At 44.7% G+C, this 16,190-nt stretch overlaps 1 protein-coding gene across 7 annotated transcripts in view; it reads right to left on the bottom strand.

The window, feature by feature from the left end:
* Positions 1–11,934: 11,934 nt before the first annotated feature.
* BEND7 (BEN domain containing 7) overlaps positions 11,935–16,190 on the bottom strand; it is an 87,180-nt gene continuing 82,924 nt past the window's right edge. For 2 of the 7 annotated variants that reach the window (XM_063610131.1, XM_063610132.1), the window contains exon 9: positions 11,935–14,025. In XM_063610131.1, coding sequence (XP_063466201.1) covers positions 13,964–14,025 — 62 coding nt within the window. In that variant the 3' untranslated portion in view covers positions 11,935–13,963. Of the gene's footprint in view, positions 14,325–14,511; positions 16,175–16,190 lie in introns of those variants that run through there. The other 5 variants (XM_063610133.1, XM_063610137.1, XM_063610138.1 and 2 more) reach the window with 3 other exon arrangements.

Genomic DNA, 16,190 nt, shown 5'->3' with positions numbered 1-16,190 from the left:
TTGAGATCTATTGCACAGCATGGTGAGTGTAGTTAAAAATAACGTATAGTAGATTTCAAAATTGTTAAGAGAATGTATTTCAAATGTTCTCATCACAGAAAATGATGTGTGTGAGGTGATGAATATGTAAATTAGCTAGATTTGATCATTCCGTAATGTACACATATATCAAAGTGTCATATCATACCCCACAGTTATATACAATTGTTATTTGTCAATTAAATATAAAAAAATGTAAAAATATATATTTTAAAAAGATGCTCAGCATTATTAATCACCAGAGAGATGCAAATCATAACCACAATAAGATACCATATCACACTCACTAGGAAGGCTGTAATAAAACAAAGACAATCACAAGTATTAGCAAGTGTGTGGAGATATCAGATCCCTCATACATTGCTGGTAGGAATGTAAAATGGTTCAAATTCTTTGGGAAACAGGTGTTTCTTCAAAAAGTTCAATATAGGCCAGGTGTGGTGGCCGACACCTGTGATCCCAGCACTTTGGGAAGCTGAGGCAGGAGGATGGTCTGAGCCCAGGGGTTTGAAACTAGCCTGGGCAATATAGTCGGACTCAGCCTCTAAAAAAGAAAAAGTTAGCCAGGTGTGGTGTAGTCCCAGCTACTCTGGAGGTTAAGGTGGGAGGATTGCTTGAACCCAGGAGGTCGAGGCTGCAGTGAGGTATGATGGTGCCACTGCATTCCAGCCTGGGTGACAGAGCAAGACCCTGTCTCAAAAAAAAAAAAAAAAAAAAATTCAACATAGAGTTACCAAATGACCCAGCAATCCCACACCTACCCATATACCCAAGAGAATTGAACATATATGTCTGCACAAAGACTGGTACACAAATGTTTAGAGCAGCATTATTTATAATAGCCCCAAAGTGGAAATAACTCAAAGGTCTATCACTGATAAATGGATAAATAAAATGCAATCTATCCATGTAATGGAATATTATTTGGCAATAAGAAGCAATGAAGTGCTGATACCTGCTATAACATGGGTGAACACTGAAAACATGCTGAGTGAAAGAGACCAGTCGCACAAGACCACACATTGTATGATTCCATTTATATGAAATGTCCAGAAGAGACCAACCCAAAGGAAGAGAAAGTAATTAGTGGTTGCCTCGGGCTGGGAACGGAGCAATGTTGGGGAGTGACTGCTCAGGGGGCCAGGGTTTCTTCTTGGGGTTATGAAAATGTTCTGGAATTAGATGGTGATGAAGATTGTGCAACTTTGTGAATCAACTAAAAACCAGTGAATTGCACGCTGTAAAATAAAGTGGTGAATTTTATGGTATGTGAATTATATCTGAAAAAAAGTCAATGAATGCTTAATGCAGAAAATAAGAAAAGAAGGAAACAGAAATTGCAATTGCAGCATCCAGAGATAATCACTGCAAATGTTTTGATGTAGATTTCCAGACTCTTATGTAAATCTATACATCTCTGGAAAATAAAGTGGGATCACATAGCCCATATACTTTAGCGAAAGTTTTGTTTTTATATTACTAGTACTTTTCCTTTGCATTAAGAAATAGCCTCTGTAAGTATCAGTGGGTTTCTCCTCTATGTCTTGCCTTTCCACATTTCTCTGCCAAGCCATGCTCCTCCTCCCTACTCTTTTCTTCAGGAGAACTTTCCAAATTCATCTGCTCCGCCTCCCCTCGGCGCCTCTGTCTCCCCTGAGCACTTGCCAGAGCTGTTAGAGGAACCGAGGGGAACTGAGGCCTCCTGGAGCATCATGTTTGTGGGACTCAGGGTGGTTCTGGAGGGCAGAGTGAAGGTCGAGGGCAGAGTGAAGGTCAAGGCCAGTGGAGTTAGGTGGGCACGTACACTCCAGAGAACGCGTACAAGGGGAGGGGAGAGAGCGAGGTCCAAGGAACACAGAACTGGGCCCAAGAAGGAGTTGGGGAAGGGCAGTGACAGGCAGATTATGCAGCCTGAGGGAGCGAGAGGTTCCGGTGTCGGGTCCTGGCTCTGCCTCTTCCTTGCCCTTGCTGGGCCTCAATCCCAACAGCAAAGAGGGTACCGAGTGTTGAACTTTTCCCAATAGCAACACTAACTGTCTGTACTCCCAGGCTTGACCCACCTCCAGAGGTTCACCCGGGGGGGCTGGCCCTTCCAGATGCTTCTGTCATGCCACCTAGATGTCTCCATCAGAAGGTAAGGGACAGTGATGCTATCACAGGGATAACTGAATTTGCTCCAATTCACTGAGGGAGAGTTCCCACCTAATTATTACTACTTCCAAGTTACTCATATCCCACTCAGGGCTCTGAGGTTGGGGCCTCGCCCTATCTTCCACGTCTCCTAGGGCTGTAGTTTCCAAACTTGAGTGTGCTCCGGGATCACCTGGAGGGCGTCATGAAACACACCAGCCCCACTCCCAGAGCCTCTGAGCTCTTGGTCTGGGCTGGGGCTAGAGATATTGCATTTCTAATATATTTCCAGGTGATGCCGATGTTGTTGGTCTAGGGAATCCCATTTCCAGGAGCACTGTTCAACAGCCTCACCTCTTTCCTGCTCCCCCAGCCACCTGCAGCAAATGTCTCCCCACTAAAGTGGGGGTTCCCAGTGATTTTGGTGGTTTTCACCATTCTGGGGGTAGTTTGCCTGCCATTTCAGTCTCCCCTAATTCTTTTGGTGGATGGATGGATGATGGAGAGGGTAGGGGGTCGGGGGGTGGGGAATGAAGGAAAAAAAGGTACCAGAGTTTTATTAATAAATGTTAGATTGAGAGGCTGAGGCGGGAGGATCACTTGAGGTCAGGAGTGTGAGAACAGCCTGGCCAGTGTGGTGAAACCCCATCGCTACTAAAAATACAAAAATTAGCCAGTCATGGTGGCACGTGCCTGTAATTCTAGCTACTCGGGAGGCTGAGGCAGGAGAATCTCTTGAACTGGGGAGGCAGAGGTTGCAGTGAGCCAAGATTGCACCACTGCACTCCAGCCTGGGTGATAGAGCAATACTCTGTCTCGAAAATATATATATATATATATCTATACATGATATAGCCAGTATTTATTTTCACACTGGTCATTCTGATCAAAAGCTCCCTCTTGGAATCACTCTGCTAGGTTCCCTTGGAATTTTCTTTTTTTCTTTTTGAGACAGAGTCTCGCTCTGCTGCCAGGCTGGAGTGCAGTGGCTTGATGTCGGCTCACTGCAACCTCCATCTCCTGGGTTCAAGCGATTCTCCTGCCTCAGCCTCCTGAGTAGCTGGGATTACAGGCGACCAACACCACCTCCAGCTAATTTTTGTATTTTTAGTAGAGATGGGGTTTCACCATGTTGGCCAGGATGGTCTCAATCTCTTGACCTCGTGATCCGCCCACCTTGGCCTCCCGAAGTGCTGAGATTATAGGTGTGAGCCACTGCGCTCGGTCCGGAAACATTTTAATAGACAACCAGCTGTCAGGTTGAAGACACTACTTCCCAGCCTCTTTCTGGCAGTGTGTTAGTTAGGGACATTTCCAAAGAGATATTCAAATAACACACTTTAAACAAGGCCTGACACAGAACCAGTAGGCAACACATTTCGCTGGAAGTACATCCCACAGCATAGAGATCAGCAGTACAGGCTCTAGATCAGAAGGCCTGGGGTTGGATCCTGGCTCTGCTACTTGTTAACTATGTGACTTTGGGCAAGTTACTTAAGCTCTGTGTAACTCAGTCTTCTCACCTGTGAAGTGGGGATGGGGATAATAGTACTTCCAGGCTTATAATGGATAACAGAATCGTTATCTGTAAAATACTTATGACAATGCCTGGCTCATAAGAAGCATTTAATCAACATGTGCTATCATTCCTAGTTCAATGCTTTTGCGCAAACTGAAGTATAAAGATCACTGTAAAGGCAAATCACATGGGCTAGGCCCCCACTGGGGTTATTCTGGATGCTTCTCTCCACTAATAAGGCTACCTGACAGGCAAAACAGATGCTAAGAATGTGAGTTGGAGTCATATTCCCTAGGTTCAATCCTGGCTAAAAAAACTCCTTCTTAGTTATGTGAGCTGAAAAACTCCTTCTTAGTTATGTGAGCTAGAAGAAGGTGCCTAATTTCTTTCATCTGTTAAGTGGGGACAGGAGTGGTATCTACTTCACAGGATGATGTGATGGTTAATACTGAGTGTCAACTTGATTGGATTGAAGGATGCAAAGTATTGATCCTGGATGTGTCTGTGAGAGGGTTACCAAAGGAGATTAACATTTGAGTCAGTGGGCTGGGAAAGGCAGACTCATCCTTAATCTGGGTGGGCACCATCTAATCAGCTGCCAGTGAGGCCAGGATATAAAGCAGGCAGAAAAATGTAAAAAGGCTAGACTGGCCTAGCCTCCCAGCCTACATCTTTCTCCCATGCTGGATGCTTCCTGCCCTTGAACATGAGACTCCAAGTTCTTCAGTTTTGGGACTCAAACTGGCTCTCCTTGCTCCTCAGCCTGCAGACGGCCTATTTTGGGACCTTGTGATCATGTGAATTTATACTTAATAAACTCCGCTTTATATCTCTCTCTCTCTCTATATATATATATCTCCATCCTATTATAGATATATATTTATATATAATATATATCCATCCTATTAGTTCTGTCCCTCTACGGAACCCTAATACAGATGGTTTCAAGGATGACCTGAGTTAAACTGCAGGAATGAAGCTTAAGAACAGTGCCCAGTGGCTGGGCGTGGTGGCTCACACCTGTAATCCCAGCAGTTTGGGAGGCTGAAGCAGGCAGATCACCTGAGGTGGGGAGTTTGAGACCAGCCTGACCAACATGGAGAAAACCCGTCTCTACTAAAAATGCAAAATTAGCCAGGCATGGTGGTTCATGCCTGTAATCCCAGCTACTCAGGAGGCTGAGGCAGGAGAATCGCTTGAACCCGGGAGGCGGAGGTTGCAGTGAGCCAAGATCACACCACCGCACTCCAGGCTGAGCAACAAGAGCAAAACTCAAAAACAGCAGCAGTGTCCAACATGCACTGCAAGTCTGATATGTGTTTGACCATATTCAGAGGGAGCTGACACTACACATGGCTTGAGAGTCGCAAATCTGTTTCTCCAAAGCACATCACCTGCCAGGTCTGTGTAAAACTGCATAGATCAGGAAGAAGCATACGAGAGCACAGACAATCGTGGCCTGAACTTGTTAGGTTCTTGGACTTGTTTACAGCAACCCACCCCACGTTTTATTTTTCTTAGTATTTCTCTCCAAATTCCAAAGGCCTTGGCTGTATTGTTTTTTGAACTGGTGTGTCAAATGCACTCACACCTCGGATGGGTTTCTTCTCGGCTTGCAACGAATGCATTTTTTATACAGCTCTGTCTCCAGTTTCCTTTCAAACTACAGAGGGTATCCTTTTCCTGTTAAGCTTCAGAATGATTCTTTTTCCTTCAAAGTAAAGCATTAACCTCCAGAGTTCTGTAAATGGGTTTGATGTACGTATTATGGGAGTAACAAGGAGCTGGAAGCTGAAATTTTCATTGGAGTTTATGTGATACATGAGAAGCCTGTTATATTTCAAGATATTACAGGTTTTCATAACAGTATCCAAGCAGTAAGCATTACATATATACTGATACATATATCACTGAGTTTTTTTCCTTTACGTTCTTTTTTTTTTTTTTCAGTAAATGATACATGATCATTTTAGTAAACTTAAAATATATAATTTTTAAAAATCACATGCAATTCTACCAGCCAGAGATAACCACTGTTAACAACTTCCTTCTTTTTTCTGTACATGCTTGTAAATACTGCTCTTAAAAATGTGATCAGGCAGCCAGGCGCAGTAGCTCCTGCCTGTAATCCCAGCACTTTGGGAGGCCGAGGCGGGCAGATCACGAGGTCAGGAGTTTGAGACCAGCCTGACCAATATGGTGAAACCCCGCCTCTACTAAAAATACAAAAATTAGCCAGTCGTGGTGGCACGCACCCGTTATCCCAGCTACTCAGGAGGCTGAGGCAGGAGAATCGCTTGAACCCGGGAGGCGGAGGTTACAGTGAGCTGAGATCGTGCCACTGCACTCCAGCCTGGGCAACAAAGCAAGACTCTGTCTTAAAAAAAAAAAAAAAATAAGGGATCATGTTAATTAACACATTGTCTATACCTTTTTAAAGCTGTAGGCAGCTATTTGTACATAGTTTTTGGATGCTGTAATTAGTCTGTTTGTAGTTACAATCACAGCTAACTTTATAAAAATAAGTGTTTTGAAATTAAAAAAATATGAGCAGGCAGAACATACTATTTAACAGTAAGTATATCATGAACATTCCTCTATGCCGTTCAATATTCTTCTACACTAGTATATATTAAAAAAAAAAAAAACTTTCCCTTCTCAATGCAAAAGCAGCACATACTATTTAGAGATTTTTTTTTGAGACGGTCTCACTCAGTCACCCAGGCTGGAGTGCAGTGTTACAATCGTAGCTCACTGCAGTCTCAACCTCCTGGGCTCAAAGGATCCTTCTGTCTCAGTTTCCCAAGTTGCTGGGACTACGGGCTCACACCACCGCCCAGCAATTTTTTTTTTAAAGAAACGGGGTCTTGGCTGGGTGCAGTGGCTCATGTCTGTAATCCCAGCACTTTGGGAGGCCGAGGCAGGTGGATCACCTGAGGTCAACAGTTCGAGACCAGCCTGGCCGACATGGTGAAACCCCATTTCTACTAAAAATATAAAAACTAGCCAGGCGTGGTGGCACATGCCTGTAATCCCAGCTACTTGGGAGGCTGAGGCAGAAGAATTGCTTGAACCTGGGAGGCAGAGGTTGCAGTGAGCTGAGATCATGACACTGCAGTCCAGGTTGGGTGACAGAGCGATACTCTGTCTCAAAAAAAAAAAAAAAAGGGTGTCTCGCTATGCTGCTCGGGCTGGTCTTGAACCCCTGGCCTCAAGCAGTCCTCCTACTTTGGCCTCTCAAGGCACTGGGATTAGAGGCTTGAGCCACTGCACTCAGCCACTCTCTCACATTTTTTAAAGCATTTTTTTGGAGGGGCTTTTCTCCTGCTGATATGGTTTGGCTCTGCGTCCCCACTCAAATCTCATTTTGAATTGTAATTCCCATGTGTCAAGGGAGGGACCTGATGGGAGGTGGTTGGATCATGGGGTGGTTTCCTCAAACTGTTCTCGTGATAGTGAGTGAGTTCTCACGAGATCTGATGGTTTTCTGTTTGGCAGTTCCTCCTTCGTTTTCTGTTTCCTGCCACCTTGTGAAGAAGGTGCTTGCTTCTCCTTCACATTTTGCCGTGACTGTATGTTTCCTGAGGCCTCCCCAGCCACGTGGAACTGTGAGTAAATGAAACCGCTTTCCTTTATAAATTACCCAGTCTTGGGTATTTCTTTATAGCAGTGTGAAACTGGATGAACACACCTGCATTCAATCTTTCCAGTGGCTTCGACTAATTTCGCCAGCTTCCGCCACCTCCTCATCCCTACCCCCAAAGTCACTGGATGCTTTCCAGTCAAAAGTTGTCTCTTGGTCTTTAAGAGTGTTCACTTTTTTTTTCTTTTCTTTTTTGAGACGGAGTCTCACTCTGTTGCCCAGGCTGGAGTGCAGTGGCGCCATCTCAGCTACTGCAACCTCTGCTGCTCACGTTCAAGCAATTCTCCTGCCTCAGCCTCTGGAGTAGCTGGGATTACAGGCACCTGCCACTGTGCCTGGCTAATTTTTTTAGTTTTAGTAGAGATGGGGTTTCACCATCTTGGCCAGGCTGTTCTTGAACTCTTGATCTTGTGATCCTCCCCCTGCCTTGGTCCCCCAAAGTGCTGGGATTACAGGCGTGAGCCACCATGCCCGGCCAGAGTGTTTACTTTCTAAAGCTGTATGCTAGGTCCATGCAGGCTCTTGGCTAGGAGTCAGTGTCCAGCCAGTGTCCGGGAGTCAGTCGAACATTTAACATAAGTCCACTGTGCCATGTCTAGTGAACCGATCCTACTGGGGCGAGGCACGGGAGGAACGGGCTGTGGTTAAAGGTTGCCAGGCAACATTAATGAGGGCAGGTAGGAAGGACAAACGCACGGGAACACAGCATGGTATGATGATAGAAACAAACACAAAATCTTAACAAGACTCAAAGCTGTCTGTGGCTATCGGTCCGTGTTCTAGGAAGCATCAGTGAGAGGCAGGAAGGGGAGAAGGTGGTACAGCTTCACACTAGTGAAATATTTCCCAGAAGGACAGAGCACCCGTTACTGTGTGCATCACCAGAGGGGGACGGGGTTAGCCTGGCTGTTGTTAATTGAGTCACTTCTGATGTTCTCTGTCCAGTGGTTAGAAATACATCATTTTGGAAGGTACTTAATTTGATAATACACAGAGTAAGTGTCCTCTATTTTAATGTATTCTCTTTCTCCCTCCATTGCTAGAGTATAGCAGAAAATAGTTTTTCTAACTGAAACTGCAACTGGGCCACCACTTCAGTGAAACAACTCAGGATGCTTAATTTCCTGTGTAAAGTTGTTTTTCACTCCATGTTAGCGGGGAGGGCCCTCCATGTTTTGAATGTCTTGGCACCGTGTTGGAGGATACACACAAATGCAAGGCTAGACGGCTGGTTTCCGACTACTCCTCCTTTGATCGTGCTTGTATCAGCTTCACTTTTGGAAAGCATTTGAAAGGAATGATAAAGTAGCTTAGTTTCAAAGTTTAGGTTTAAAATGCCTTTCCACGTTTCAGTGAACAGTCCAAAATGGCCAAAAATAAAACAATTAAAAAGGCCTTTAACTATCAGGTCTATTTGGAATATCAATGTGTGTAAAGCATGTGGGGCATTACCCACTCCAAGCTCCATTTCTAGAACGTTCTTCTTTTTTTTTTTTTTTTTGAGATGGAGTCTCACTCTGTCGTCCAGGCTGGAGTACAGTGGTGTGATTTCGGCTCACTGCAACCTCCGCCTCCCGGGTTCAAGTGATTCTCCTGCCTCAGCTTCTTGAGTAGCTGGGATTAGAGGCACCCACCACCAGGACGGCTCATTTTGTATTTTTAGTAGAGATGGGGTTTCACCATGTTGGTCAGGCTAGTCTCGAACTCCTGACCTCATGATCCGCCCACCTCGTCCTCCCAAATTACAGGTGTGAGCCACAGTGCCCGGCCAGAACATCCTTTTTTTAAAAAAACTGTGATTCATTTAAATATTCTTTTTAATTTTACCGATAACAAAATAGAAATAAACAAATATGTATATACACACATATCTGTACATATTACTTTTGGGGGAATAATCAATTTCACGCATTTGAGGTTACAAAACATAATAGGAGTTGATCTGTGTAAATTCAAGTTGCTTTGAATCGCTAGCGTTTATTAAATTCTCACGGAGTACAACCTGCATCTCTTTGGTCGATCTATTGACACAATTTCTCCAATTATGGAAGAGCGGTGAGGGGGCGGTATTAGGGGAAAAGGCAAGTCCACGTGATCTAAGACAATGGGACACAGCGGAAAGGAGAGCGCTGTAAAAGTCTCCTGATCCATCCCATGATACGGCCACTGTCCAACCAGCCTAACCCTCCTCTCAATCTTGGGTTCTGTGATAAAGGCTCTGGGTTTGGGCTGATGGGAGAAGGGGTGTCACTTCTGGTAACTGGCAGCACTGGGAGGCCAGGACCCACTGTAGTCAGAACGACTCGGTCGCATATTCATGGAAACCTCAGGTCCAACTTTAATCAGTCCACTCTTGCTGGGCAAAGGGGAGAGAGGGCATCCTGAATATGTTTTCACCAGGGCCTGAAATCTTAACAGCCTGACATAACAAGGCTCAGATTCCAGTGGAAAGATGGGTGATACACACACACATAAATAAACAAGATAATTTCAGAGAGAGGCAAGCCACATGAAGGGTAAGAGACCGTGACTTGATTGAGCCTGGCGTGGGAAAGTTGCGAATCCCTCTCTGATGATGAAGTGTAGCTGAGACCTGAGTTATGAGGAATGAATGGTGCTTGAAGTCTTGACTGGTTTGGGACAAAGCTCCTGTTTCAGCTCTCTCTCTGGTAAGGTTGTTCAGGAGCACAGGATGATGCTCCTCCCAGGGTTCCGCCATCTGTCCCTTTTCTTGTGACATTGTCTGAGGTGAGCTCTGCAAGACTAGGGTCACCGCTGCACTCCCACCCGGCAGAACAGTGCAGGGCCCACCACAAGCACCTGTGGAATGAATGAATGAATGGAGTAACTCACCTGTCTCCTCCAAATCGTCACACCCTGTGTTCCTTATCTCAGTGAGTGCAAGTGACACCCCTCCTGGTTCCCCAGCCAGAAACCTGGTGTCAGCTTTGACACATTCTCCCTCCTCCAGCCTGAGCTGATTCTTTCTCAGGCGTGGCTTTGTGGGTTTTGAGCCCCTTCCAACAGCCTCTTCATGGGATCCCTTGTCTTCAGCCCGCCCCCTCCTGCGAATGCTCCCTGCTTCAGCCAGGTGGATCGACCTAAGATAGGACTCCGATCAAGACCTTTCCCTTCAGATGCTCCGCGGCTGCCCACGCCGTCCCAGACCCTCGGGATGGTGCAAGGCTAGCAGTTTAGTGCCAGGACGTGGCCGCGCCTCCCCCTCGCCCCTCTTTTCTCTTTTATCCCGAAACCAGTCGCCCTAAACACCCACCGTGTCTGCCCAGTTGGTGTTCAGTAAAATGGTGCAGCTGAACTCGGGTGCTGCTGGGAAATGAGCCAGCTGTGTCCCCAGATCCTTGGGGAGGGGTGTTTGGGGGGTGGAGGATAGGAGAGGTGACAACTGAGGCAGGTGTGCAAGCGTCTTCCAGGGGAGCCTCCTGTGGCGAAATGGGGTCCCCTGGCCATTGGGTTAGAGAGGTCTTCGAGCTGTTCTTCCAGGATACCTCAAAACACCCATCCCTGCCAGCCCTGTGGGATCAAGGGCATCCCAGGGGCCTTGGGCCAAAAGATATGACGTGGGTCCGGAAGCTGGGGGCGTCAAGGCAGAGGCGAGGACTGGAGCCTGACTCCAGCTTCAGAGCAGCGCGGACACCTGCAAGACTCACGGGCTGGAGCCCACATCTGTTTTTGCAACAGCTCGCCCTGTGGCTCCCTGCCCAGGTGCGGGTGCCTTCTCAGGCAGCAGCTCCTGCCCCTACCCGCCCGCCTCTCTTCACAGCTGTCCGAGGCCCCTCTAAAACCAGGGGCCCAGAGTCAGACCCTGAATTGAACCTCCGAAGAAGCTGGATTCCAGCCCGCTGGTGCGGCCCGCTCAGAGCAGGGGACAGAGCACGTCCGCGGGAGGCGGCGGGGGGCAGGTGCCCGGCGGGGAGTGGCGCCCTCCTGTGTTCAATGAGGGGAAGCGAGCGATTCTGCGGCGGCAGCCGCTCTGCATCGGAGAAGATTGATTTGTCCGTCTGATGTGTTGTTTCCATAGAAGCAGGGCTTAACCTTTTAAGTGAAGATTATAAAGCTACCTAATTCATTTAAAATTAGGCTTCAAGCATCTCAGTACTTAACGCTCAAGTGTTTCTGTGGGACTTGCTGTAGCCATTGATCTAACAGCCAGACACAGCCTTTCCAGCGTCTGAAGGCTTTCTTTCACTCTGGCAGCAATCTAGGTGGTCTCTTTATTTTTTAAAATTAACTTCATCAGGAGATATAACTTCTGTGGGAGATCATCAGAGTATTAATAATACCTTTTAATTAATGAACGGCACTGACTTCTCTTCATAAACACAGGAAGACCGGCACACAGGCAAGATCCGCACGCACGTTCAATTAAAGTAATTTATTGTATTCTTCCAGATCAGACATAAAGAGCATCTTGGGAATTGATACCACAACACAATGTTGTACACCATTTTCACAACCAGGCTTGCATTGAATTCTTTTTTAAAGAACATAGTAATTTAAAAAAATCTAAATATTTACATATTAATAAAACATATATACAGAAGATTGAGACATTATCCATAGATATGGTTTTTTTTTTTTTTTGCTAAGAAAGCCTACAAAAAGGGTTTCTGAATAAAGTCTGAACAGTAGTCACAGTAAGTAAACACAGTTTTAATTTACAAAATATGATTTTACTGTTGCAGTTTTGATACATTTCCAGTGTGTGGATCCATTCATTGCACATATCTTTGGGTTGAACAAGCCCCACCCGTCCTCAAGTGTTGAACACTCCAAGCTGTGGCCCCGCCTTGGAAGGCAGTGCTTCTGAAGGTTCCCAGCAAATCTCTAACAGACCACAGTTGGTAGTTAGCGTTTCTGCCTTGACCAGCAACATACTCATCCTATTTTAACAGAGCGAAAGGTCACTAATTAATCTTTTCCCTTCCCTTGGGTAATATTTCCTTGTGGGAGGCAGAGGACAGATTTTAAAACCCATGGTGCAAGAAACACGAGAGCCGCGGTTTGCAGTACTTCATCAGACCACTCGATAAAACAAAGGGACTGTTGTCAGGAAAGGGATTACTTACTGGCCAGAAATGGAAAAAGGCTAACGAAAAGGTATGCCGGAAATAATTTCTCCAAAACTTCCTTGTAGCCCCCCAAAAGAAGAAAAAGAAGCCACACATATATGAGATGTAACTTGTCTAGTAGTTAGATTGATTCTACAAGCCACGCCTAAGGCCAGCTTTTTGTCACAGTACAGGGATGCCTTCTCTCATCTTTGATGACTAGCTGGTCTTTGGTGGAACAGGGATTTATCCCAAGGGCCCCTCCTACCTCTAGGTTTAGCGTTTCAGTGTGATGTGACACGAACACCTTGGACAGGGTAGTCAGGAAATTCGGGTTCTAGGCAGGGCCCCAGCCACGGAGGGGTTAACGGGCTCTGGGCCAACCGCTTACCCTCATTCATCCTCAGTTTTCCTGGGTGGGACTGAGTAGCCTCTACAGTAACTTTTAGCTCTTAACATTCTGTGCTTTGCCAAATCCAGGGCTAGGGGAAGGCATTGGAACTGCTAGTGGACAGGTGTGAACCCCGGGTTTGGTGATCTGTAGTCCAAATTGTTTTCATGCCAATTTTTGACCTTTGGGTCAAGTGGCAAAGATTCAATGCAATTTGCTTTATACAATAAATGAAGTGTAAATGCAATGTTTCTAAATAACACAGTGTTTTAAATTCACCATCTTATTAGAGAAAGAAATCTGGAGGTAAATATTTCTATAAAACAAATACCTTCATGGCAAGATACCTTTTTAAAATAAATACAGATTTTCATAAATTAGTTTTATATAAAGCGGAGAGCAAGTATACTAGGAACCAAATAAACGATATAATATTAAGTACATTTTTAGCTATTTGCCACATAGTGCCAAAACCCTGTACCACTCAGTTAAGACCATCTGTTAAAATGGCTGTCAGGTATCAGGTAGATAATTGACTGGTTTTCTCACCTTTTAATTAGTTATTTTGTCATTATGTTGACGCAACTTAGGTGAAAGGCTTTTCTTTCCTAAGAACTCATAGGTCATTTGCACTTACTCAGTTACAAATGGCTATTTGGGGGGCACTGATGTCATGAATGATTTCATCTTATAGGTCAGAGCTATCCTATCTCCCAAAACAACTTTTTCATCTTCTAAGATGATGGTCTAATTAATTTTGGCCTTCACAAATGCTCTCTCAGCACTGGAAAGAGCCATTCTCCTTTATACTGCATCTAAGCAATTTACATTAAAATAAATATGTTTCAAAGCTCTATATTCACACTGAGGTTTTGCATGAAAACAGGGAAGAGAGAACCACTTCTTTATCATGGACAATGAACTAACTGAATCATATGCTGGACTTTTAAAGGGTAACAAATCAACCCTAAAAATGATTTAAAAAATCTTATACCAAATTGGAGGTTTGGTTATCACACATTACAAAGAAAGTATATGAAACTATTCAAACATGACAGGTAAACTTCACAGAACACCCACACTTTGCAGGAACCTGAAATGCTACGTGGATCTTTGCGGAAATTCAAATGGAAGTTACATATGCCACTGAACAATGTCACTAAAATAAAAGTCTAGGCAATGAAACCTGGTTCTGTATCCTCCGTGTTTTCTCTCCTGGTGTCAAATATATTACCTACAAGAGACAAGAAAATGAAGGCGGAGAGCCACTTTCTCTAAGGAAGAGTTGTACATGTTTCTGTGACATGGCTGGAGGTGGGCGTTCTGGACAGTAAAGAATTTACTGGGGAGGTGTCTGGGTTTCACAGTTAAGTCGCTAAGTTTTTAGCCAAGGCTTTAGTTGTCCTCCATGAGCAACTGTAGAAATTGGAAATTTGTAATGATTTTTTATGAGAAAGGCCACGAATGTGTGTTACTATTAGAGTATATCCACATATTGTCCAGTCATGGAAAATGGCCTAAAAGATGATTTCCCTGCAAAACAGAATATTATGCAGCTATTAAAATAATGCACATGAAGATGTGCCATAAAGTGGAACAACGCTTGTTAGGTAAAAATTAAAAAAACACGTAGGAAACAAAATTTTACATATTTGATCTCCACCGTATAAATAAATAAAATGGAGAAACGTTTGTGAAAAATCATCCAATAATGGTTGTCTGTGGGTGGTAAAAGCAATTGAAATGTTCTTCCTTACACTTTTATTAATTTTTTAAAAGTATGTAAAATGCCAATTTATGACAATTGCTAAGTCTAGATGAGCATCCCCATTTCAAATTTGGAAGCCCCATTTTAAATTTTAGAAAGCACTGTTTTGATTTCACTTTCTCTATACTTTTCTTTTTTTAATGCAAATTGTCCCTAGCTCCTGGGTGGCTTTTCTTGAGCCCCAGGCCCTCTCCCCACATCTGTGCTGTAGCATTTACGTAATTCCTTCTGCCTCTCACACTAGTCTGAGGGCATTTGTACACCAGCACCCAACACAGGGCTGATTCTTGGTAGTTGCTCAAAAAGGCTTAGTGAATAGGGTTAAGGGAAAATAAAATAGATGCACTATAGAAGGTGAATCCATTTCTGTTAAAACCTGATGAACAGAAGGCTGCTTAAATGTAATGCATCCAAACAAATGTCATTTGACCTGCCTGTAACCCTACCCTAGTCACTTCTGGTTCATAGAAACACTTAAGCATTTACACCCCTTTCCCTGCCCTTCCCCCAAATACACAACTTTGGAAGAAGGAAAAAAGACCTTAAAAAAGTAATAAAAGCATTGTTGAATCTTTAAAAAGAACTAACTGTTGCTAGCTCGGATAAATGGGATAATGAGAGTGTGTATCAGAGCCCTTGGTCGATCCTGTGGTTCTGACCAGTGAGGCTCAAGTTCAAGGATGAAACCACATGTGCGAGAAAGGTGGAGTTCTTAAAGGGCACATGTGAGGAGGGGTGTTAGGAGCAGCACTGCATTCAAAGAAGCCAACCAGAATGAGGATTTTTACTTTGGAGGCAATCACGAGACACGCTATCAAGGTGAATATCAAGATTATTTATTACTGCAAAATTTGAGCACCAATCTGAGACTTCTTTTCCTTTTTTTGAGACGGAGCCTCGCTCTGTCACCCAAGCCGGAGTGCAGTGGCACGATCTCGGCTCACTGCAAGCTCCGCCTCCCGGGTTCACGCCATTCTCCTGCCTCAGCCTCCTGAGTAGCTGGGACTACAGGCGCCCGCCACCATGCCTGGCTAATTTTTTGTGTATTTTTTTTAGTAGAGAGGGGGTTTCACCGTGTTAGTCAGGATGGTCTCGATCTCATGACCTCATGATCCGCCCGCCTCGGCCTCCCAAAGTGCTGGGATTACAGGTGTGAGCCACTGCGCCCGGCCTCTTTTCCTCTTTTCTAAATGATAAACGTTTTTATTTATCATGCTGCTTAGTGATTTGTATCAAACATCTATCAATAGTTTAGTGAAAAGACCTGCAGGTGTGTTATATTATTTTCTTCATTATGACCTCACAGCCTTGAGTAAAGTTTGAGACAAGACTGGAAGAAATGAGTTTCAGCTGCAGTGAACCGGGCCGACTGACGACGAACATTTTAATTGTGAAGACTGAGACAGTGAAGAGGACTCCTAAAGGGATTAGCACATCCATCATCTCTTAGGATCTTTAAGAAACATGCAGAGAAAAGCTGGCTTTGGCTTAGGTATGAGAAAGCTATACGGTATCATGGCTGGGAGTCGAGGGACCTGGGTACTGGCCAGGCTGTCAACCAGCTGTGAGGCCGTGGGAAAGCCACTTAATGTTTCTGGGCCTCAGGCTTTTTTTCCTGTAAAATAAAAGGA

The sequence above is a fragment of the Symphalangus syndactylus genome, chromosome 10, assembly GCF_028878055.3.
Source record: "Symphalangus syndactylus isolate Jambi chromosome 10, NHGRI_mSymSyn1-v2.1_pri, whole genome shotgun sequence".
NCBI lineage: Eukaryota > Metazoa > Chordata > Mammalia > Primates > Hylobatidae > Symphalangus > Symphalangus syndactylus.
Note: the sequence above shows the minus strand (reverse complement) of the source record. Positions and strands in the feature narration are given on the sequence as shown.